The following is a 26,551-nucleotide window of genomic DNA, read 5'->3' on the forward strand; positions in this document are numbered from 1 at the left end:
ATGGATGAATGAGTGAATTGAAATATTAATTATGTAAGGATGAATATGTATATCTGAACAGGTGCATATATATGTGTGTGTGTATGCATGTATATATGTTATATAAGTACGTATATGTATATACATATATGTACTTATATATATATATATATATATACATATATGTGCATATATAACTATAATATACATATATATGTACTTATATATATATATATATATATATATATATATAATTATATACATAAATGTGTGTGTGAGTGCACACACACACATATATACTTGCAAAAATTTATATATGTATGTCTATATATATATATATATGTATGTATGTATCTATGTATGTATGTATGTATATATGTATGTAAAGGTATTTAGAGCAAGGTAATCATTTTGTGGGGCGTACATTCTGTAGCAGCAGTAGTTTAGTTGTAGTAGAGTAGCTGTAATCGTAGTAACAATATTAATGATATTGATAATGCTAATAATTTCTTAGCCACGTAATGGAAATGAAAAACAACATCAACAGCAACAACAACAATAATAATAATAACAATAAGGCACCAATGTGTTCAGTATATTTCACTAACAAGTTCACTGGAATTAGTGAGGAGCAAGAGGATGCAAACTGGGTGAGACTATGAAGAGGCAAAGTGGAGAGACTGCGAACCTGATTTGGACTAAACTTAGAGAAGCAATAATTAATCTGCAGAACTGCCACCATTAACCCCTTTCTGCAATGTCTATCACTAACAAGAATTGATGTTTGAAATTGCTGGCTAGAAATAATAGCAGATTCTGTCTTCAAATAACCACAGCTCCACAAAGGGAAGGACACTATAGGATATACTATAGACCTTGACACTTATAGAGAGAAAAAGATAAAGATAACATAGTCATTGCTTGAATGCCTTTGATCATAGTTTTGTTAATTAAGTCAGGGTTGACCTAGGGTTAAACAACAACAACAACAACAACAGCATTAAGAATTACAAGAACGCTTACAATAGTAATGATGTATTTGTAGAAGACAAGACCAGTGAATGAATAGAAGGAAGGAAGGACAGAACGACATGGAAACCAGAATCAAAGTCGGGAGTTACATAGCATAGGAGATACCAAGAGTCAAAAAAAAAATAGAAACTGCATAAAATAATAATAATAATAATAATAATAATAATGTGCTGATTATTGGTTGGGCCTTGGTGACAGTATCAGAAGGTGCCGAGAGGAATATAAAGGAAATGGAAATAGAGTGCCCAGTGGAGCTGTTGCAAAAATTTTGCCTCCTTGGCACAGCCAGAGTCCTTTGGAAAGTATTAGACAGTTGAAGAGAACAATTAGCATGGTTCTGTAAGTGGCAGGTAGCAAGATTCCAGAATCGTTACGATAATAATAATAATGATAATGATAATGATGATGATGATGATAACAAAATACAAGTATCTTGAAATTGAAATATTCAAGTTGTTGAATATGAGGGTGAAAACAGTATCATTAGTAACTGGAGCATTTGGTACGATTAAAAAAAATATGAAAAGAAACATAGAAGCCATACCGGGGATCACATCAGTATACATTGACCCCCAAGATAGCTCTGCTAGGAACAGCCCGAATCTTGTGGAAAACACTATTGATTCAATAGAATAGCTCAAATAGAAGAATCTTCAGACACAACACACATCCTATGAAATGAGCATTTAATAATCTAAAAAAAAACATAGCTTATGCAATATATACTACACAAGATTAAGGCCAAATAAAATAACACAACACACATTAGGCATACCATACACAACATAACAAAACACTCATGAAAGAAGAAACAAAATCCCATAATAAAACAAACTGACACAGTATACCAACAGGAGGAATTTGCACTCCCCTAATCCCTACATGAATAAGAACACAATGCTGTATGCACCTTAAGAACATGGGGGTGCACCAGGTGGTGCAGTAGAAATTTGCATGAAATTACCAATGAAACAACAATAAGAATAACATTCCAACTTTTGGCACAAAGCCAAAGCTTTATTCTATCAACCCCAAAAGGATAAAAAGCAAAGTTCACCTTGGCAATAGCTGAACTCAGTAGAAATGCTACAAAGCATTTTGTCTGACATGCTTAATGATTTTTGCCAATACTAATACCACTACTAATAATAATAATGGTAAAGATTTATTTTATTTACCGGAGGGATGACAGGTTATTTTAGATATAAGATTTACATAAAATAGGATGAGACAAAATTAGAATGAGATGGAAAGTTTACACTTTTATGCAAACTCACACATGGTACAGTCCTTGTAATACTAGCAGGTCTCTAGTTTGGGCCAATCAGAGAACTCCACAGATCCAAGATCACCTTGACCCCCACTCTATACCAATGCAAATGTCCTCTACCGAATGCAATTTCCCAACCTACAGATATATGCTTAAAACAGTTTTAGCTCCTCTCACTATTTTCACCATAGCCAACTACGTTTTGGCAAATTCACTGGAGAGAACTAATGGTAATAATAATAATGATAATAATAATAATAATATTAATGGTTTCAAATTTTGGCAGATGAGCAATTTTAGGGGAATAGGCAGGTTGATTACATAGACCCCAGTTCTTGACTGGTGTCTATTTCATCAAACCTGAAAGGATGACAGGCATAGTCAACCTTGATAGCGTTTGAACTCAGAACATATAGAGTTGGAAGACATGCCAATAAGCATTTACTCCAGTAGTGAACCTACCAGCTTGCCCCCACAATGGCAATAGTAATAATAATAATAATGATGGTGATGATGATATTAATAATAATAATGATGATGATAACAACAACATCTAATATAATTTTTTTATTTAATTTTGTATGTTTAGAAACATCCAAAGAAAATGTGTCGCTCAAGCATGGAAAGAGAATATGTAGTCTGGAAGGGCATCTGGATGTAAACAAGGCCACATTAGTATATTCATGGTAGTATAGAAAAATGGACTTAAAAACAAATGGGTGAAAAAATACATATGTATACACACACACACACACACACGTATATATGTATATATACAAGTGGTCAAACAAATAAAAGAAAGTACCACTCTATTCATACTGTTACAGCTGTGATTATTTAATGACAGTTTGACTCAGTTCCACAATACTTAAGTTTTGTAGATGCAGAATGCACCCACATTCTCAGATGCACTGAACCAGAACGAGGAGAATATTTAAAAATTTTTTAAATAGCTTCTAACTGAGAATATTTGGGTTTGCGTTAGTTGGCTCAGGTCATGTTGATACTTTGGTTAAGCAATAACAACAATTCATTCCATTATATGCTTCCACGTGGCAGAAGCAGGTAGTATATAGGTGTCAAGTGACAGTACGGATAAGTTTAGAAATATTGTAATAAATAGATAAATAAAAAATATAAAGTATATATAAACCAATGAAGGTTTCTTAAGATGTCTACTTTGCGCTTAATCACTGTTTCTGCATAGCCACTTGATACACTAAAAATAACAACTAAATCTTCCTCAAATCGTACCCTGTTGTTTTTAAGAAAGGAAGCATACATGAGCTAAGATCTGCTGAAAAAAAAAAATAAAAGATTGGTTAGTCATGGCTAGAAGGCCTTTGTTCATACACATCCCAGATCTATACTAATGGATGAAGTGTTGGTTAAACAATGATCACAAGGGTTGGTGTGCCATATAGCCCATGGAATTAGGAATATCTTTGAATCTAAGATAATAACTGAAGAGAGTTTTTTGGATTTTGTTATATCTTGGGAAGGTCATTATGCCAGTAATATACAAAAAAAAACAAACAAACACTGGTTCTATTTTACTTCTTTGTTTTTATTAGTCAATTGGCTACCATTTAACCAATTAACTAATCAATTAGTTAAGGTGATAGAGTGCAGGAAACTAAAGAACAACAGAACATGGCCAACATAAGACCCCACACGTGGTTGCTTGAAGTAGCAGTTAAATCTCTAAATCACACATCAGACCATCTTAAAAAGAATGATACACTAGATAATGTAGTCTAAGGTATATGATGACAAGAAGACAAAGGAAACGTATGGAACATCAATGCTTCTTCCTTGAGTCTTTCACTCGCTTTGGGGTGTACTCCAGTGACCTCAAATCTGGTCTGTTTTTTCTGCTTTCCCCCAGTTGAGTCTCTGACTTTTGAGATCTGCTTCAATATCCCAACTCCACCTATTTTTTGATGTCTTCACTTATGCCTTCCAGGTGGGTTCCAAGTCCAAGTATGCATGAGGGGCTTTGGATAAAAGAAAATACGGGAGGAGCAGTTAATTAATGATTTTATTCAACATATTCCCCTTTCAGATTCACACAATTATTGCAGCAGTCCTTCATTTTTTCTCAGCCCTTTTCTAAGGTTGGGCCTCCAACCAGGCCTTTCATGATACCCTTAAAGCCAGGAAGTTTTCAGCACCCCCTCATGTATATATATATATATATATCTATACATATTATGTACGAGGGTGTACTGAAAAGTTCCTGGCTTTGGGTAAAAGAAAATACAGGAGGATCAGTTAATTATGATCTTATTCAACATACTCCCCTCTCAGATTTAATTGCAGCAGTCCTTCAGTTTCTTTTTTCTAAGCCCTGTAAAAGAACTTGGAAGGTTGGGCCTCCACCCAGGTCTTTTGTGATACCTTTAAAGCCAGAAACTTTTTACCACCCCCTCATACACATTTATATTTCTCTGAGGGAAGACCTCCCACTCCCAGGTTTTCTTGGTTTTGAATTGTCATCAATGGTCTTGTAACTTTGTTTTTATTCTAGGTGAGGAATGTTAGCCCTGTGCAAATTAATTTTTACTTCAGAGAAGACTTGGGCCCATATTAGTCAGGCCTCTGTCTTTAGACTTGTCGGGCATAGGAGGGCTCTAGCAGGAGCTTATACCCCACTGGCAAAGCTCTCAGGGTCATTCAGATACAGAAGCCACTGCACTCCAGCAAGGACTGCTCCCTGTTGTGGAAGGTCAGCTGAGATGCTTTGAGCCCTTTAGCACTCAGATCACTCAGTCAAATTGTAATGCTTACTAATTCATGTTGCCTTGATCATGCACTGTCTCATAGCTTAGAGATTCTGATGATGCGACTGTTTATTTTTAGAATGAAATTATAGGGTGTGTACGAGAGGCAAGAGCTGGCTGGTTTCAAAATAAAACAGCTGGAATATTTTGGTCGGATATGACCAGTTTAAATGCTACAGTTTTAACCGTTTAGTATTCGGATTGCTTTGTCAAATGTAATGCTTATTTATTCACATTGCTTTGAATTATGCATTATCTCGTAGCTTTGAGATTTTGAAGATATGATTGTATGTATTTAGACTGATATTGTAGGATAGGTGTGAGAAGCCAGATCTAGCTGGTTTGAGCATAAAACAGGTAGGCAATTTTGGCTGGATATGGCTTGTTTAAATGCTACAAAGTCAGTCCTAGGTTTGTTCAATCAGGGTTCGGGGCTGAGCCAGGACTAAACAACAACACCAGTGTTTGGTTTTGCTTCTTTGCATCTTGAGTCCACATCTTAGTGTGGTGGTGAGCAAACTTTATTTCTTTTCATCTGTCATTCACTCAGCAAACACTTATTGATTCAACAGATTATCCACCACCCAGCCACACACCTCCATCCCTAGACCTTGCACCACAGCACCCTACACCTCATTTATACCTAAACATTTGTGACTTTGTAGCCAATGTAAGGTATCATCATTGCTGTTGTTGTTGTTGTTGTTATTATTATTATTATTATTAGAAGGTGGTGAGTTGGTAGAATCATTAGCACGCTAGGAAAAACGCTTAGCAGTATTTCGTCTGTCTTTACTTTCTGAGTTCAAATTCTGCCAAGGTCGATTTCGACTTGATGTAATCGACTTATCCCCTTCCCCAAAATTTCAGGCCTTGTGCCTATAGTAGAAAGAGTTATTATTATTATTATTATTATTATTATTATTAAAACGCAGCAAGTTAGCAGAATTGTTAGGGTATCAGACAACAGAACGCATTGTGAAATTTCTTCCAACCTTTTACGTTCTCAGTTCAAATTCCACCATGGTTGTTGTACTGGGGTTGTTGTAATTAAATAATATTTTTCCCTCAAAAAAAAAAAACAAGTTCAACTTAGTCTTTCATCCCTTTCCGGATTGATAAAATAAGAACTAGCTAAACACTGGGGGTCGATGTAATCGACTAGCCCCTTCTCAGAAAATTTCTGGCCTTGTGCCTACAGCAGAAAGAATTATCATCACCATCAATACTATCATTATTATTATTATTACAGTGACAAATTGGAAGAATCGTTAACATGTCGGACAAAATGCTTAGTGGCATTTTGTCAATCTTTATATTCCGAGTTCAAATTCTGCCAGAGTTGACTTTGCTTTCGATCCTTTTATAGTTGATAAAATAACTACTAGTCAGGCCCTGGGGGTTAATGTAATTGTCTATTAGCCCTGCCTCCTCTAAAGTCCCAGGCTTTGTGCTTATAGTAGAGAGAATTATTACTGATTGTTGTTATTGTTAGTATTTTTTATAACTCTTCAAAACAATCCTAAGAATGTCATTGTGCATATGTGTGAAGTGTACATATGAATCTGTGGGGCTATATATAATAAGAAAAATTTACCAAGATAAATTGCACAAAAAACAAAATTTATATATATATATATATGTGTGTGTGTGTGTGTGTGTATATGTATGCATGTATAATTTTGCAAATATATTTCATTTTTCACCATTTCTTCTTTACTTTTGTAATATTTTTTTTTTTGCCAAAATATGAATGCATTACTTGTGTGCATGTGTCAATATGTGCATATGTATGAGTATATATGTGTATTATACATATGAGTATATAAATATGTGTGTGTGTTTGTGTGCATATATAAATGTATATGTGTGTGTGTATGTGTGTGTGTGTGTGTGTATATATATATATATATATATATATATATATATATATATATGTGTGTATATATATATATATATATATATATATATATATATACATGTATGAGTGAGTGAGTGAGTGAGTGAAGGCATGTGGTCTACTAGTTAGAGCGTCAGGCTCATGATTGACAGGTCATGAGTTCGATTCTCAGGCAGGGCAACACCTTGTACTCCTTGGGCAAGACACTTCATTTTACTTTGATTCGGTCCACAAAGATGATACTCAATGTGATTACCATCAGCAAGTGAGAGCTAACCTTGAAGTGGACTGGTGTCTTGTTCAGATAGGCATTCCTGTACTCCCGGTCACTTAAATATCACACAAACCACAAACCAGAAAAAGTTCCAGTCTAATGGGTTTGTGGGCTTGTGACAGACTTTAACTTTCTCTCTCTCTCTCTCTCTCTCTCTCTCTCTCTCTCTCTCTCTCTCTGTATATATATATATATATATATATATATATATATATATATATTCACACACACACACATGTATACAGACATGTATTTATGTGTATGTATGCATACAGGCACGCATATATATATATACACACAGACACGCATATATATATATATATACACACACACAAAGTATCAATCAAGTAGCAGAGTTGATTTAATTAATTAACCCCTTTTTTCATGATTTCAGGCCTTGTGCCAGCATGAGCAAGAATCATTATTATTATTATTATTATTATTATTATTATTATTATTCTACCAAAGTCACACTTTACCTTTCATCCTTTCAGAGTCGATTAAATAAGTACCAGTTATGCACTAGGGTTGATGTAATCAACTTAATCCCTTCCCCCAAAATTTCAGAAAATGCATACCTACATTTCTTCTGCATATTTACATTCTAATTTCAACCCCACCCCAATGGTCAAATCAGGGGGGGGGGTCAATAAAATAAAGTATAGTCAAGTATAGGGGGTCAATGAAACTGGCTTGCCTCTTCTCAAAAACGCTGGCCTTTGTTCCAAAATTAGAAAAATTAGAAAGAACTACTGTTACTACCACCACCACCACCACTACCACCACTACCACCACCACCACCACACCTATTTTATTGTTTGGGAGCAAAAATGAGAAAGAATATTATTTCATATTCTGCTAAGATTCCTTCTTTATTTTTCCTATTTGTGAATGTAGATGAGAGTGTGTATGGTTGTATGGGTGAGTATGTGTGTGTGTGTGCGTGTGTGTGTGTGTGTGCATGTGTGAGTTGGTTTATTTAATTCTATAAAAATGTGTGTGAGTATTTCCTCAAACAGTTATTTTTCATTGTCGTGAGGGGCTGCAATTGTTGTTGGTGTTTCTATATTTCTGAAATACTCTTGATTTTTTTTTTTTTTGTTTGTTACTTAATTTTTTTTTTTTTCACTCTTCCTAATTTTTATGGTATGAATCTAAAAGTAGAAGCAAAACAAAAAACAAAGAAAAAAAAAAGAGAGAATTCTGATACTATTTCCTTTCCCCCTTCTCCCCCACCCAACCCAGTAATCCGTATCCTTGATTTGAAGCAAGGAATCAGACAAGAATTACTAACACAAAGAAGGAAACAAACAATAAACATCATGATTAGGAACATTATTATTATGTACAATATATATATGTATAAATAAACACACACATGCATATATATATGTATATATACACATATCCATGAAACTTAAGTAGCATATAACATATTTGTATTTCTTAAGTACTATATAAAGATCATATATATACATATATATGTACACATATATATATATATATATATATACATATATACATACATATATTTTAAAATTTATTAATGAGGGTAGAAATTGATATTAATCAATTAAAACCAGTGGTCTAGCATATTAAAAAAATCCGAAGATTAAAATTATATTACATACAAAAATAAGAGGAATGACCAATTTTTATACATACATATATACATATATACATATATATATACATACATATATATATACATATATATATATGCATACATATATACATACATAAATATATATATATTTGCCTACGTAATAAAATACACATATATATGAATATATTTATGCACATGCACACACTCACACACACACATATACATACACACACACACATTGCTAGTATTTTGGCACAAACTGATTTGGTGGAGTACTTATGTATGATTCCCAGTTGAAATAGCTTAATTGAAATTAGTGCTTTTCAGTGCAGTCCACTTTTACATCTATAATACTACTTCAGAAAGGGATGAATGTTAGCTTGCCTTCCCCAAAAAAATATCCTTGAGCATCCTTGAGTAGAGGAGAGACTACTATTGCTATAATAATAATAATAATGATAATTATTATTATTATTATTATTATTATTATTGTTTGTGCACCACTGAAGTAGCTCAGTTGAGAGAGAGATTGATGATTTTAAGTGCCCTGGTTTAACCCCCGTTTCCAAAGATGCGCTTTAATTCTCTTTAACAGCATCAAGCTGGCAGAATTTCTTAGCACGCCAGACAAAAAAAGCTTAGTGGCATTTCTTCCTGCTCTTTAGGGTCTGAGCTCAAATCCTGTTGAGGGTGTCTTTGCCCTTTATCCTTTTGGGGACAGTGAAATAAGTACCAGTCAAGTGCTGGAGTCGATGAATCAACTTACCCCTCCCCTCAAAAATTATTGGCCCTCTGCCAAAATTTGAAACCATTAAAGGCGGTGAGCTGTCAGGACTGTTAACACACTGGGCAAATTGCTTAGTGGCCTTTCATCCATCTTTATATTCTGATTTCAAATTCCAACAAGCTTGATTTTTCCTTTCATCCTTTCAGGTCAATAAAATAAGTACCAGTTGAGCAATGGGGTTGATATATCTGACTTACTCTCTCCCATGAAATTGCTGGCCTTGGGCCAAAATTTGAAACTGTTATTATAATCATTTTGAGGGTGTTGAATTGGTAGAAACATTTGAGCACTGGAAAAATTGCATTGAGGCTTGTATTCTGGCTTTTGATATTCTAAATTCAAATCACACTTTACCTTTCATCCCTCCAGGCTCAACAAAGTACCAATCAAAAACTAGGGCTGATTTAATCAACTGACCCCTTCTCTTTAAGATTAGTGCCCTCCCACTTAAATTAGAAGCAATTATTATTATTTGTAGGGCGGTGAAAGTGGTGAGCTAACAGAATTACTTAGCAGTTTGTCCATCTTCACATTCTGAGTTTGAATGTCACTGAGGTCAACTTTACCTTTCATCCTTTCAGGGTCGATAAAATAAGTACCAGTCGAGCACTGGGGTCGATGTAATTGACTTAGCCCTTGTCCCAAACTTGCTGGACTTATGCCAAAATTTGGAACCATTATTATTATCATTAATATTATAGACATCGCATAATATACAATATCGTGAGGTTGTTGATTGAAGATATTGTGTCTAATTTTGTCAAGTCCCAACAAGGACCTCAGACATTCAGTACTTCACACAATATGCGTGCAGTTCCAAGTAATGCCGACTTTTACAATACATCTAGATTGTAGGGTATTTCTAAAGTTTCCAGATGTTTTGTTTTTTTTCAGATTGGGTGGTATTGAACCCAATGCTCCGATGACAATAGGGATAACTTTTATGTTTGACTCTTGTAGCTGCCATATGTTAGCAATTTCAATTCTCAGGTCTCCATATTTATCAACCTTTTTTCTTTCTTTCATGATGATATGTTGATCTCCTGACACTTATTATTATTATTATTATTATTATTATTATTATTATTAAGGCTGGCAGAATTATTAGCATGTCAGACAAAATGCTTAGCAGCATTTCTTCTAGCCATTTACATTCTAAGTTCAAATTCTGCCGAGGTTGACTTTGCCATTCATCCTTATGAAATTGATAAAATAAGTGCCAGCTGAGTACTGGGGTCAATGTAATTGACTTGCCCCTCCCCTCTAAATTAGAAAGAATTATTATTATTAATGTTAGTATTGTTATTAATATTGTTAGATTGGCAGAAACAACAGAATATTGAACAAAATAAAACAAAATGTCAGACACCTTATTTAATTATGACCTAATAATTTCTGAGTTCAAATCCCACACAGATTAGCTTTGCCTTTCATCATTCCAAGGTCGATAAAATAAAGTACCAGTCAAATACTGGGGGGATCAATATAACAGACCATGTCCTATCCCCACAAATTTGAGGCCTCAGACCTTTTTAAGAAGTTGTTGTTGTTAATTTGTGTTTACTAATTAATTAAATGTTAATTTCTCTTTCTCTCTCATCCCTCCTCTTACTGTTCCCCTTCTCCTCCACCCAATATTAATGCATTCTGCTTTCAATATCAACTATTACTACTTTTATTATTATTATTATTATTATTAATTATTATTGTTATTGTTATTATTCGTTATTATTCATAGCTAATCTGGAAAATTCTTTACTTTACATTTTAAAACATTTCAGAGGAAACTTTCTTGTATTCCTCAATGGAAATATTTTTCTGTTTTTTCTGTTTTTCTTTCAAATAATAAATTTGTAGATTGATGAGCAAATTTGTCCAAGAATGAAAACAAACAAGCAAAAAAAAAAAAAAAAAACCTACAAAATAAATAAATAAAAGAAACAAATGACAAAATGTTCGAAAAAAATAAAAAATTGCAAAAGAAATCCTTTGAATAAAAATTTAAGTTACCAAATTTTTCTATACTTTGTTATTCCTTCTTATTTCAAACTGTTGTTGTTGTAAATTGAGAAATTAATTCTTAACTACTTGGGCAAGATGCATAGCTCAATGATTATGGAGTCTCTCCAGCCTGAGCCACTACTCCTCAGTACTGAAAGGTCAGTTCCAACATATGCAATTCGAACGATTTACGGTATTTAATAAAAATGGACAACCTACACAAGTGTGCCCCCCCCCCACTTCCTTGTTCCCACATATCCTTCGTATAAATGGATAATTTCTAATTGAATTCTTTACAAAAATCTTTCAGATTCCGATTATATCGGAAATTGTTGCGAAAAATTTTTTCCGGGGGTGGGGAGAGGAGTTTCGGAAAATTCATACGAGTCGAGTTTTTCATAACTTTCTGAAAAATTAGCATTTTTTTAATGAAATTTTTCTGCCAAAACCTTTCACATAATAATCTTGAATTTTAATGTGAAAAAAAAATTTTTTTAAAGCGTGGTGGGCATGCACGCATAAATACATACACATCACAATTTTTTTTCTCCAAATCCCAAGTTTCATTTTATATGTGATGTCTATCAGTATGTATGTATGTATGCAAGGCCAATTTCTTTTTCCATATTAAATTCCGATATAATTGTAGTCTGCATATTCTGAAAAGTATTTGTGGAAAATTTCATTAATAATAACGAAGCCGACTCGATTGAATTTTCCGACATTGCTCTTTTCACGCCTCAGAAAAATGTTTTCATAATTCCAATGTAATCGGAATCTACATCGTCTGAAGCATATTTATTAAAAAAAATTCATTAAACAACGTTTATTTTTCTATAAGTTATAAGAAAACAATGTCTGTTGATGGGTAGCATACTTGTGTAGGTATGCCATAAAAATAAATTATGCTCGCTTTTGCATTACTTTCGTGGGGTGACCGGTAATAAAGTCACAATTTTGGCTAGGAAAAAAAGTCACAATTTTGGCTCGGAAAAAAAGTCACAATTAATTTATGGGATCTGGGCAAAACCCCACTAGGACAAAACCCGGCAAGACTTCCTTTTGTACCCCGCCAAAAACCCGACGGGCGGAAGTCTTTCCCAAAACCCCTCCAGATAAAATTACCTCTATTCCTTCGGGGCAACCTTCCTACATACATATCCGCCATGTAAACATTCTCCTACTTGGATGTAACTCAAGGAATAACAAGAATCTATTCGAATGTAAGACTGAATATACATTATACATTATAAATTATGTTATGACAATGGAGCCATGGATTTAGCTGAATGGGTGATAAATAAAAAAATACTGTATTTGAAGGTAAGTCGCACTTTCGGCGGAATTTTGTCATGTGTATCAGTATCGATGTATGCAAGCCCAATTTTTTTTTCATATAAATTTCCCCTATAATCGTAATGAAGGCGGAAGCTGAGTGTAAATATACACCATCTGAGAAGTATTTGTAGAAAATTTCACAGAAAACAATTTAAATTTGCCCATTTTTCTGAAAGTTACGAGGGCAGAAAGCCGACTCGTGTGAATTTTCCGACATTCCTCTCTGCACGCCTCAGAAAATTTTTTCATAAGAAATTCTATTATAATCGGAAATCTGCACCGTCTGAAGCGTGTTTGTAAAAAAAATATTCATTAAATAACATTCATTTTTCTGAAAGTTATGAGAAAATGAAGTCCGTTGATGGTGTAAATATGCTCCCTTTTGTATTTATTGCTTTTGGGACAACCATTATACATTGACAGCCAGCACGGACGTAACTCAAAGAATGACTAAAATCCATTCGAATGTAAAATTGAATGATGTAAATTATCTGACGACAACAGAGCCATGAATTTAGGTGAATAATTGATAGATTAAAAAGAGAAAAATACTGGAGTTGATGGAATATAAGGAGCACTTTCTTAACAAAACAAATGTCACAAAAAATAACCCCGATTCCCTGTATGCGAAGTTGAGCCTCTCAAAGTTTGATCGACTAAAACATTGTTTCTTGAATATTTGCCTTTGAAATTGGTGTTCGTCTGGTATGACCGTACATCTTTAGTTTGACCCACCTTTTATGTCTCAAATGCGGTTTTTGATAATTGCTGATGGCTTTAAAAGGAAATTTCGATTGAAATAAATAATTATTTTCTCAATGTGTCGGCCAAAAGGAAAAGATCCGATAATAAATTTATAATTTTTTTTATCACGTATTTCTATTTCATGTATTTTTCCATAAGGTAAAGATTCTACCATTATACGAAATTTGAAAGGGTTTCGTTACAAAAGATTATTTTCTCAATGTGCCGCCGGCCAAAAGGAAAAGATCCATCTGTTATAATTAAATAAAAATAGGCTGGAAGAAACATAATGGATGAAGGTATATAATAAGCTAAATGGACTTACCAATGAATCAGAACAGACTTGAGGGAATCGATATTGATTGACAATTCGAAGACAAATCATGGAGGTGTGTCTCTCAGACGTGTGAAGGTTGGGAAACGACGAACATTTCAAGAGTTTACGAAAGTTAACGAAGATGGCTGTAATTCTTCGAAGTGATTTTTATTCAACCAAAATGCTAAAACCTATATTATTGAATTTGGGTAGTTTGTGGAGGTATGCAAGAATTTAATAATAGCTCTTATCTGAGATTTAAACTGTTGGAATTTTATTGTAAGATTTGGATTTTCTCCATTAGACATAAACAGACACGAAGCTGCCATGGCGATATCGCTGCACGAAGCTTTGGGATGGACTGAGAAATTCTTAACATGGGGGTCAGTCCTTTTCATCAATTCAGCCAAATACACTCCGATAAAGCATTCGTGCAGCACTTTTGAGTATTAACGAAGTAATTTCTATGCTAGTATATCCATAGTTCAAAGCTGTTTTGGTTTGATCTGTTGTAGGACATTGGTACAAAGTTAACACAGTTAAAGGTAGGTGCAGTATTTAAATTTTGGTTGTTGTTGTTATTATGAGCAATCTTTTAGTTTTGTGACTTGTAATAGAAGCTGCAAAGTTCTACCAATCTATGTAGATCACCTTAAGGTTCTTTTTAACGATTTGATGATTCCTGTAATGGTGGAAGCTTCAAGTACTTCGTAGCAATGCTGGTCTTTTACAGTTTGGTTAACCCATAAAGCGCGACGGGCCACGATTGTGGCCCGGATAGATACATTTAATTTATGGACATTGATGTCAAATTGTGTAAATTTGAAGTTATGCTTGTTTTCCACCCTGTGGAACTATACTCTTTTACTTGTTTCAGTCATTTTGACTGTGGCCATGCTGGAGCACCACCTTGGGGTTAAAATGTAGTAACTGTGTCCTGTATAGGACAGCCACATTTTGATGGCAAAAAACAGTATATATATATATATATATATATATATCCTTCTCTTTGTGCCCTTTTAAAGCCTAGCCAGGCTCATGGGCCTGGTTTCAATGACGTATGTGTTCCCCAGCTGGACGGGACGCCAGTCCATAGCAGCGTTACTCATTTTTGCCAGCTGAGTGGACTGGAGCAACATGAAATGAAGTGCTTTGCTCAAGAATACAATGCGTCGCCCGGTCCAGGAATCGAAACCACAATCTTACAATCATGATGCTGACACCTTAACCACTAAGCCACGCGCCTCCACAATTTCATTAATTAATATAAAAAATACAAATAATATATAAGAAAAAAAATGAAAAAAAGAAAGCCAAACAAAAAAAAACAAAACACTTAGATATTTTTAAAGAGAATTTATTGAAAATATATTTGAATTTTGGATTTATACAATTATATATTATACACTATGTTTATATGGGTATGAGTATAAAAAAAGTATTTACACACTCACGCATAGACACAAGCAAACATAACCTATACATTCTTATTCACCTCTCGACTGGTTTCATTTACTCATGTGTGACCACCACCTTTTATAGTCATTCCTTTTGTTTCCATATTTCTGTTGAAACTTCCTTCGTTTCAATTAAATATGAAAATAATAAATTTAGCAAAATACCCTTGTCGTTATTAATCCAGCGGTTGGAACACAAATTAACCTGAAATTTTGATGGGCGGTTTTTATATAGATCACTTTTAAAACAGGAGGCTTCTGTGATAGAATCAGGGGAAGTCTCAGGTGGGCTGGTATCAAAGAGTTTCACCTGAGCACTTACTTCACAGTCTTGGCCAGGTGAGGGTATGGAGATGTTGTTATTGATAAGTCCATTGCTTGACCGCATGGCTTTGTATTCAGTCAGGGTGTATGATACTCAGAACAAGTAAAGTGCTTTCTATTATAGTGCCAGGTTGGCCAAACAAAGCCTTGTGAGTCAATTTAGTAGACAGAAAAATGAAAGGTCATTGTCTGTGTGTGTGTGTAGATAATGTGCACCATACACACACACACACATATATACACATTTAAATGTATATCATCATCATCCATTAACATCCGTTATACATATGTGTATATTGTATATATGTGTGTGTGTGTGTGTATATATATATATACATATATATGCACATACACATAAGTACACACACACACAGATGTATACATGTATGTGTGTGTGTGTGTGAATGCTTACTATCTGTGGAAAACCATGCTATGGATGGTGGCATCACCATTTGTGGCTGGGCAGCAACTGTTAACATTAATTTACATTTCCTGTCAATGTATCATCTGCTATCTCTGTGCTTTCGAATTCCTCTGGAGTCAAAATTCTCTTACTTGGTCAAAAAAAAAAAAATGCATAAGGGTTGGCAGCAAGAAGAGCATCCTGCTGCAAAAATCCTGCCTCAAATACATCCCTGTCTAACCCTTGCTAGCATGGAACATCACATGTCTAATGAATGAATGAAGGAACAAAAAAGAATTCTGAGATATAAAGGAGTCACTGCAAAAACACCATCACCAGAATTAAAACTGGAATAATTGTAAACACAAACAAGTATACATGTGCACATATGTGTGTGTATGTCACAGGCTTCTGCACAGTTTTCATCTACCAAATTCCACTCACGAAATAGTAGTGACCTAAACACATTTGTTGATATCTGATTTGTTGATAACATCACATAATTATTTACTCCCCTTAATTGTCAGCTCTTTCTCTTTCTTAACTTGTTCATATTATCACCATATATCTAGACTAATGTAACTTTTGTTTCTCTGCTTATATTGAACTAACTCCAGTTTGGTAAACTTTAACAGATACTAGTAAATATTTGGTTAGCTGTTCTCTATCGAGGAACAGAAGTTTCTGTTTAGCTCCAGACAACCAAAGTCTACCACCGAAGGGGCGAAATTACATTGAAACACTGGTGTCTGGTAGTCTGTTGATGTTGTTTGGAGCTGGGCGTGTTTTTACACACCAAATTTTTATAGAGAAATGCATTCTCTGAAACCAAATCCAGCAGTGAATACCATTTATATTCTATTGTATTTAGGAACATTAAAAATAAATGTACACATTGTTACTTTGATCTTCACTGCTCTAAATACATTGGGTTGTCCGGAAAGTTCGTGCCGATTTATAGTAGCTTACCTTTCGACTTATTTGCCATGAAACCACCTCAGTTCTGGGAAGAGGGTATTTTCAAGTTAAAGGAAAGATAGAGACGCATTGTGCAACAAAATGGTTCATATTTGGTTGATTAAAAATGTAATGGCATGTATTTATTGACCTTTTTCTTGCCTTTAAAAATTGGCACAAACTTTATTGTATTATCTGCAGACAGAAACATGACTGACAATGCACCAAGGGCCCAATGTAATATCATTATAGAAGTCCCTCACATATTTCAGTAATTTACATGGAAATTTAATATCGCGGGCATTAATGAAAATATTTCAAAGGAATGATGAAATAGCATAAAAAAAATACAAATAAAAAAAAATACTACACAAAACCAGCTTTAAATGGATTAAAATAATCTGAAGGTTTTTTTTTTCTGCAAACTTGGAGAAGAATTTTTTTGCAAAATGTTGTAAAGTGTAAAAAAAGGGAGTCACAAGAGTTAACCATTTTGTTAAATTGTTCCTTGGAGTTTAAACTCATAGTAGTTCGCACTGCTGGACAGTTAGTAAGGCATTTTGGTTTTTAGAGTTTTTGAAAGAATCAGTGAAGAGCGAAAGGGTAAAGAATGGCTGAGTTTGTGTGTGTGTGTTTGTGAAAGGGAGAGAAGGGACATACGCACACACATGCACAGTGGAGCCTCAGTTTACGAACACCTCTCATCACAGACATATTGGCTGATGAACATCTTGGGGTAACAAATGGTATCTTGGGGTAACAAACACGTCAGCTGGCAATAATGGTGGGCAACAAGCAGGGAAGCATCACTGGAAGAGAAGTCAGTTGTTGCTGTGCTTTTGCTCAGTACACATCCCTGCATAAATTCACCATGGCTTCTCTTGAATTTCCTATGGGGAAAATAGTCCCAGTCTACAAACATTTCAGGTGACAAATGACCCCCAGGAACAAATTGAATTTGTAATAAACCAAATTTCCACTATGTATTGGTGACATCATAGGAATTTCATCATTTATACCAGCTTTCAAAAACATGAAATAATTCTTTCTTGGAATTGGGTCTTAAGCTATAAATAACAGTATGTACCTTTCGGATATAAAAAGTTGAAGGTGCAACACTGATCTTCCAGAACTTGATGCCTTCCATACTAATCTATGAGTAGGAACTTCAAATTCCTACATCCACCAGATTGGTTAACTAGTCAGCCCTGTTTCGCAGTGCCTTGCACAGTAGTCTTGATAAACTTTTATCATTTATACCAGTGGTTTTCAACTGGGGCCCATATAAGATTTTGGGAGTCTATGCAAATAGTAAATTGAGGATCCCCAATAGTAATTTAAGGGCCCTTGAACAAAATGTGCTTTAGATGTGTGTATTGGTTTGTATTGTTTGAAACAGGTTTCTTTCTCTAACATTTTGCACAGTTCAACCTAAACAACTTAATGTGCAAAAAACACAATAGGAATTTTGAAAGTAGTTTCTATAAAACTAGTTTTTAAACATTGAATGACTAGGGGCTGTCCACTAGATTAAAATAGTAATCACAGGGGTCTATAGATAAAAAATGGTTGAGAACCCTTGATATATACAAATATATAAGTACCTGTATTTTGTTTAATTACTTAAGGAAATTTAATATTTGTTTAATTTAGAGTGTGTTGACGAAGGTGACCATCACTGGTAAAGGAGAAAGAAATCAGTAATGTGGAAAGACTTTAGAATCAAAGACTCCAGAAAATCAATTTTACACCTGTGTGTGTGAGAGAGAGAGAGAGAGAGAGAGAGAGAGAGAGAGGTGGGAAGAAAGTGGGGCGAGTGATAGAATTATACAGGAAAGAGACGAATGAGGTGAGTGGGAAAGAAAGAGTGAAGTAATGAAGATGGTTGGGGGGAAACATTGAAGAACAAGAGGGAGGAGGAGTAGGTAAGAGAAAGAATATGTTGAGTCAGGAGGAGAAGAATGTGGTGGAGGAGGAGGTACGAGATGATCATATGTGGAGGCACCAGAGGAGATGGTTATTGCAGTTACCATCCATCTACGGAGCCACATTTGCGTCGGTCAGCTGCTGCGTGTATCTTGTCTTTGACCAGTATGCCTTGGACACGGCTGTTGGCAATACTTATCTTATGTATTTTGTGCCCCATCTCTTTCAGTTTCTCTGTGATGTCCTGGAAGTAGAAATAGTGTTACTGTTACCATCACCATCCTTGCTACCAACACCACCACATCTACCAATCACAACCACCACCACCACCACGGCCACCATTGCCATCACTAACTAGTATTCCGTTGGTTATGACAATGAGGGTTCCAGTTGATCTGATCGAAGGAACAGCCTGTTCACGAAATTAATGTGCAAGTGGCTGAGCACTCCACAGACATGTGTACCCTTAACGTAGTTCTCAGGGAGATTCAATGGGACACAGAATGTGCCAAGGCTAGCTCTCTGAAATACAAGTACTACTCATTTTTGCCAGCTGAGTGGACTGGAGGAACATGAAATAAAGTGTCTGGCTCAAGGACGCAATGTGCCACCAGGAATCAAACTCATGACCTTATGACCCTGAGCCAAATACCCTAACCATTAAGCCACATGCCTTCACCACCATCACAAGCAACAAGATACCACCGTCATCATCACTACCACTGTCGCATCAATGTTGTCATTATCACCACCACCATTATTGTCAACATCATCATCAGCACCATCATCATTGTCACCATCACTACAACCACATTCATTGTTTTAACATCCTTCTCTTCCTCATCATCATCATCATTTAACATTTGTTTTTCCATGCTGGCATGGGTTGGATGGTTCAACAGGAGCAGGCAAGGCTGGAGGGCTGCACCAGGCTCCAGTCATCTGTTTTTGGCATGGTTTCTACAGCTGGATGCCCTTCCTAACACAAACCACTTTACAGTGGTGAACTGGATGCTTTTTTCATGTGGCACCAACACTTTTTTCCAGCATTGGACTGGAATCCACAAAATGATGAAATAGATTTACCTCACCCCCACCCCTTCCCATGACATCCTACACACACACTGTTTAGTCTTTACTTCAGCTTTCATCACATATCCTGTGACCTCTTCACTCTTTGTCCCATGTGTGTTGTCTTGTTTAGTCCATTTTGTCTGAAATGAATGCAAGCGTCTTTTATAACCCTGGGCCAACTAATATCTGAAGAATGAATTTGGTGAACAGAAGCAGTACTTAGGATCAAATATTTGTCACCTCCCTCTGTTGGAAAAGCTACAAGAACCAGCAACAAGGCAGCAGAAGATACTCACCTGAGGGAAATTCTTCTCCATCTCTATGTATGGTGGGATCAATTGATGATGTAGTCGTGGGAAACTGATACTCTTTGCTAATGATTTATTGAACCACATAGACTCAGCAAAGACCTGAAACAAGCATGAGATATGGGTTAGATAAAAGGTGGAGTGGAAATAAATATTATATGTACATACCTGCACGGCCACGATGATCACTCATTTATTCCTTCTATTGTTATACTTGGGGATGGTCATATTTTACCAATTAAACACATACATACACACACCCACACACACTCTGTTTAGTCTTTACTTCAGCTTTCATCACATATCCTGTGACCACTTCACTCTTTGTCCCATGCGTCTTGTCTTGTTTAGTCCATTTTGTCTGAAATGAACGCAAGCGTCTTTTATAGCCCTGGGCCAACCAATATCTTAAGAATGAATTTGGTGAACAGAAATGGTGAAGAAGGCAGCGAGCTGGCAGAAATGTTAGAACGCTGGGCAAAATGCTTAGTGGAATTTCGTCTGCCGTTACGTTCTGAGTTCAAATTCCACCGAGGTCAACTTTGCCTTTCATCCTTTCGAAGATCAATAAATAAAGTACCAGTTACGCACTGGGATCAATATAATCAACTTAATCCCTTCGCCTGTCCTTGTTTGTCCCCTCTATGTTTAGCCTCTTGTGGGCAATAAAGAAATAAGAAATGGTGTAGAAGCCCATCGTTTATATATATATATGTATGTATGTGTACATGTGTGTATATATATATATATATAACACACAAATATACACACTTGTGTGTGTGTGTGTCAGTGTTTATTCTCTGCAATTGCTTGACAATGTGTTGGTTTGTTTACATCCCCTTAGCAATTTGGCCAAAGAGGCCAATATAATAAGTATCAGGTTTAAAATAAGTACTGGGGTCAATATATTTGACTAAAACTCTTCGAGATGGTGCCACAGCGTGACCTCAGTCATGCTGTGACTGGAACAAGTAGAAGATAAAAAAAAAAAGAAAGAGATCATGTGACTTACGTATGCGGTGCCTGTTGTTATACGACTTCCACCAGAAGCACCAAGGACACTTATGACGTCCCCGTTTTGATCAACGATGATGGCTGGTGACATTGAGGACATAGGCATCTTGCCTGGGGCAATGTAGTTGGTCTTTGATGATGGAATCCCAAACTCATTTGTTTTATTTGGAGTGGAGAAGTCATCCATCTCATCATTGAAGACAATTCCAGTACGTTTGCCCAACACTTTGGAACCGAAACTAGAAAGAAGAAAGGGAAGATCGGAAAGTGAAAGAAATGAGATGAGAAGATGACGAAAGATAATGAATGATAACAGATACCGACAATCCAACATACCTCCACCATCAGCTACCCTGCATACATACACACACACACACACACACACACACACACACACACACACACATATGGCTTCTTTCAGTTTCCGTCAAGGAAATTCACTCACAAAGTTTTGGTTAGCTTGGGGCTATTGTGGAAGAACGAAGGTGTCAAGCAGTACAGCTAAACCCAAAGCAAATTTCTTAACCTCACAGAAATAAATACACACAAACACAGCCAGTCACGTCATTAATATTCCCCTGTGGCAGGGCTGGTCCTTTGAAGTACTGTTAGAGTCCATTTGACAAGCTTCTACACCATTTATTTTGTACGCAATGCCTGAAAGTGTTTTTGTTTATAATTCAGTAATTAAGTTTGGACTGATCAAAGCTATCACCAAACACACACACACACACACACACACACACACACACACAACAGGATTACAGTAGTCACACTTACACACAGACACAAACATTTAGACATGTACTCAGAATGCCAATGTAATAATTACTAATAACTACTTACTATGAGTTGACTGTGCTTGTCATGGAGACAGCATCACCATTGGGCCCCAGAAGACAGAGATGGGAAGTTCCGATATAGTCACGGATTGTGAATGCTGGACCATAATAGGAATAGTTAAATGTCCTTGAGTCATTGATGCGACTCCGAATTTCATCGCCATAACCTCGATCTGTAATGTTCTGTACAAGCTGTTAGTGGAAGAGAAAGAAAGACCTGTACATATGCAGTTGTGTGCACATGAGCATGTGTAGGTGCATACATACATACATACATATATACCTGTGTATAAAGGTGATAAAATGAGTATGGTGAACTTGTTGCGAGGAGAGAAAAATTCATTGTTTTAAACACAGTCCTTCTTGGGGTTCGGGGGAGAAATCAATGGGAGACAGCAAAATTTTACATTTTGTAAGTTAAGAAAACTGGCTGCAACCGATAAAGAATGCAAGACAGGGTCCCATTACCTCAGTCATATTGGCCACAAATTCCTTATCTCCCATCCTGGACCTGGCAGCATAGGCAAACTTGAATGCCTCAATCATACGATGGTAGGCAGTGGCCTTGTCCTTGTCGTTGATTTTGTTCACGGTGTAATTGTAACCTAAAAGAAACAAAGAACATGTAGATGCTTGTAAATTAATACACACACACACACACACAATTGTTTTAATGTCCATTTTCCTCATATTTACAAAGATCATGAATGATTCACTGGAGCAAGTTTTCTTCGACCAGGTACTCTTCCTGTTGCCAACCCTCACCTGTTACCAAGCATGGTAATACTTTCCCCTTATCCAGACAAAGACACAGAAATACACGCCCGGCCACCTACCCACACTTTTCAGCTTCTGCCAAGAAAATTTGGGACACTGCTGCACGAAGGTGACACTCGTTTACAATTATCGCATGATGTCAAGCCAAGAACAATACCAGATACACACACGTGTGAGTGTGTGTATGACATGCTTCTTTCAATTTCTACCAAATTCTCTGGCAAGGCTTCAGTTAGCCTGAGGTTATAGCAGAAGATACTTGCTCAGAGCCATGCAGTAGGACTGAACCCAAAACCATGTGGTTGGGAAGCAAACGTCTTACCACACAGCTGCACCTACATGTGCATGAGTGTAAGCATGTAGAGATGGGGTTAGTGATAATGATGGTACAACGCCTAAAATTATGGTGGAAGGAGCTAGTTGATTATATTGACCCCACCCCAGTGCTCAACTGGGACCTATTTTATTGGCCCCAAAAGAATGAAAGGCAAGGCTGGTCTCAATGGAATTTGAACCTGGAATGTAAAGATGAAATGCTGCCAAGCAATTTTGTTTGGTGTGCTAATGATCCTGCCAGCTCACCATCTTAATAATGGTTATATTAATGGTTTCAAATTTTGGTACAAAGCCAGCAATTTCAGGAGACGGGTTAAGTTGGTTTCATTGACCCCAATACTCAACTGGTACTTATTTTATTGACCCCCAAGAGGATGAAAAGTGAAGTCAATCTTGGCAGAATAATAATGGTGATAGTAATCCTTTCTACTATAGGCACAACACCTGAAGTTTTATGAGGGGGGGGAGGCTAGTCAATCCCATCAACCCCAGTGTGTAACTGGTACTTATTTTATCAACCCCAAAAGGATTAAAGGCCAAGTCAACCGTGGTGGAATTTGGACTCAAAGCATAATGACAGATGAAGTGCCACTAAGTATTTTGCCTGGTGTGCTAACAATTCTGCTGGCTCGCCACCTTAATAATGGTGATGATAAAGTATTGTTGATGTATTGCATTCACTACATTGAAATAGTCAGTCTCTCTCTCTCTCTCATTCTTTCTCTTGTCTCACCAGAAAAGTCAGTCCACTTACCATCGAGGATATTCAATATATAGAGCAGTACTGGTCCACTGGATGGCAGTCGGGTGGAATAGATCGTGTGGCCACTGGACAAAGTAAAATGGACAGCATTCTCTACTCGGGCTGTGTAATTTTTCAAATCTTCTAATGTGATGTTGCCACCTGTTTATAGAAAAAAGGTAAAAAAAATAAATGTGGAACATAGCAGGAAAAACTTTATTTCACATTGCTCCAGTTCACTCAGCTGTAGATAAGAGTTGCGATGTCACTGGTGCCAAGCTGTATTGGCCTCTTAGCCCTATCCCTTGGGTAACATCGGTGGCATGGAGAGGAGAGGCTGGTATGCATGGGCGATTGCTGGTCTTCCCTAAACAACCTTGTCTGGACTTGTGCCCTCAGATGGGTAACTTTCTAGGTGCAGTCCCATGGTCGTTCATGACTGAAAGGGAGCCTTTACACTTTACTGATGTTTCCAATCTTCCATGCAGACATATCTGGCTATTGGGAAATATATATATATATATATATATATATACACACACACACACACACACACACACACACACACACACACACACAGAAACACATGCACATATATACATGCATACACACACACACACCACACATAGGTATATACTGTGGTGTTGGACTAAAACAACATTTCTTTTAATGAGAATAGCAGACAAGAAAGATATTGTAGGTACAGATGTCAAGAGGTTGTAACATACCTTAAGACTCCGCACATTTCACACATAGAATCTACCTACTTGTGAGGATATTCTCCCTGTTTTCATAATGTTTAACAGGTTCAGACAGGTTTTTGATTTGGTACGACAACCCCGAATAAGGTGGATGAACAGTGGGCTCATGGTGGTGGTGGGGGACGTGACTACTGATCTCTCATTGTTTATTTATGAATGTGTGTGAGTGCATAAACACTGCAGCTGTGGGTGTGTGGTAAGAAGTTTGCTTCCCAGTCACATAGTTGCAGGTTCAGTCATGCTGAATCTCCCTGAGAAATTGCATTAACGGTGCATGTGCTTGTGGAGTGCTCAGCCACTTTCACATCAGTTTCACAAGCAGGCCGCTCCATTGACTATCAGCTGGAACACATTGTCATAACCAACAGAGAGTTGGGCACTTACTCTTGTACTTGTTTCAGTCATTTTGACTGTGGCCATGCTGGAGCACTGCCTTTAGTCGAGCAAATCGCCCCAGGACTTATTCTTTGTAAGCCTAGTACTTAATCTATCGGTCGCTTTTGCTGAACCGCTAAGTTACGGGGACGCAAACACACCACCATCGGCTGTCAAGCGATGGTTGGGGTACAAACACAGACACACAAACACACATATACACACACACATATATATACGACAGGCTTCTTTCAGTTTCTGTCTACCAAATCCACTCACAAGGCTTTGGTCAGCCTGAGGCTATAGTAGAAGACACTCGCCCAAGGTGCCACGCAGTGAGACTGAACCTGGAACCATGTGGTTGGTGAGCAAGCTACTTACCACACAGCCACTCCTACACCTTAATCTTAGTTAAACTTATTTTGAAGCCTTTGAATTTCTATAGATTCAATTGTAACAGATAGACCATCACCATCATAAGTATAATTCAGACCAACTAACCGCTGTCTTTAATGTCAGCCACTATGTCCTTCGTTAAACTGCTGTCGTAGAAAGCATCCACACCACCCTCTGCGATCTTCTCCAGTGTGTCTCCAAGTTTCGGGTTTTTTATTATCTCCCCTGCTTTGAACCAGTCATTCGTCTCGTTGTTCCACAGAAAATTCCTGATTGAAAGATAAAAAAGACATTTACACATAAAACATGCATGCTTTTGAGCAAAACGGTGACGATGTTGACTTTCCTGTTGACATTATGGCCGGCTGCTCTGCACTTTCTAAGACTTTCGAACAAAAAGTCCCTTATTTGGAAATCAGGTGAAGATTAGGGACAGGAAAAAACCAACCAGGTCTGAAATCCTGTCACACAGACATACATGTATGCATATATATATGCAAATGTATTAATTTAGGGAAGGTTCCGGAACCTTCTCTATGCTAGATCTGGAACTCACAGTGGTTTAGCGACAGAGACTGATAGAATAAGGACTATGCTTAAAAAATAAGTCCTGGGGTTGAGTTGTTAGACTAAAAAATTTATATATATATATATATATATATATATATATATATATATATATACACACACACACATATATATATATATATATATATATATATATATACACACACACACACATATATATATATATATATATATATATATATATATATATATAAATTTGTGTGTGTGGGGGTCTTTGTGCCAGTGTTTGTCCTCCACACCT

General features: G+C 36.4%; 2 protein-coding genes across 6 annotated transcripts in view; one reads left to right on the forward strand and one right to left on the reverse strand.

Annotated features, from left to right (window-relative positions):
• Positions 1 to 14,039: 14,039 nt before the first annotated feature.
• The window catches only part of LOC106880766 (isoleucine--tRNA ligase, mitochondrial), a 110,368-nt gene continuing 97,856 nt past the window's right edge, over positions 14,040 to 26,551 (forward strand). Inside the window, exons 1-2 of the mRNA XM_089341047.1 lie at positions 14,040 to 14,413; positions 14,546 to 14,575. Coding sequence (XP_089197173.1) covers positions 14,408 to 14,413; positions 14,546 to 14,575 — 36 coding nt within the window. The 5' untranslated portion in view covers positions 14,040 to 14,407. The remainder of the gene's footprint in view (positions 14,414 to 14,545; positions 14,576 to 26,551) is intronic.
• Positions 15,374 to 26,551, reverse strand: part of LOC106880787 (glutathione hydrolase 1 proenzyme) — an 88,028-nt gene continuing 76,850 nt past the window's right edge. For all 5 annotated transcript variants that reach the window (XM_089341050.1, XM_089341049.1, XM_089341051.1 and 2 more), the window contains 7 exons: positions 25,828 to 25,991; positions 24,203 to 24,352; positions 22,804 to 22,940; positions 22,340 to 22,527; positions 21,492 to 21,732; positions 20,468 to 20,581; positions 15,374 to 19,341 (listed from right to left, as the gene is read on the reverse strand). In XM_089341050.1, coding sequence (XP_089197176.1) covers positions 19,198 to 19,341; positions 20,468 to 20,581; positions 21,492 to 21,732; positions 22,340 to 22,527; positions 22,804 to 22,940; positions 24,203 to 24,352; positions 25,828 to 25,991 — 1,138 coding nt within the window. In that variant the 3' untranslated portion in view covers positions 15,374 to 19,197. The remainder of the gene's footprint in view (positions 19,342 to 20,467; positions 20,582 to 21,491; positions 21,733 to 22,339; positions 22,528 to 22,803; positions 22,941 to 24,202; positions 24,353 to 25,827; positions 25,992 to 26,551) is intronic.

Source organism: Octopus bimaculoides, chromosome 24 (genome assembly GCF_046866305.1).
Source record: "Octopus bimaculoides isolate indiv1 chromosome 24, ASM4686630v1, whole genome shotgun sequence".
In the NCBI taxonomy this organism is placed as follows: domain Eukaryota; kingdom Metazoa; phylum Mollusca; class Cephalopoda; order Octopoda; family Octopodidae; genus Octopus; species Octopus bimaculoides.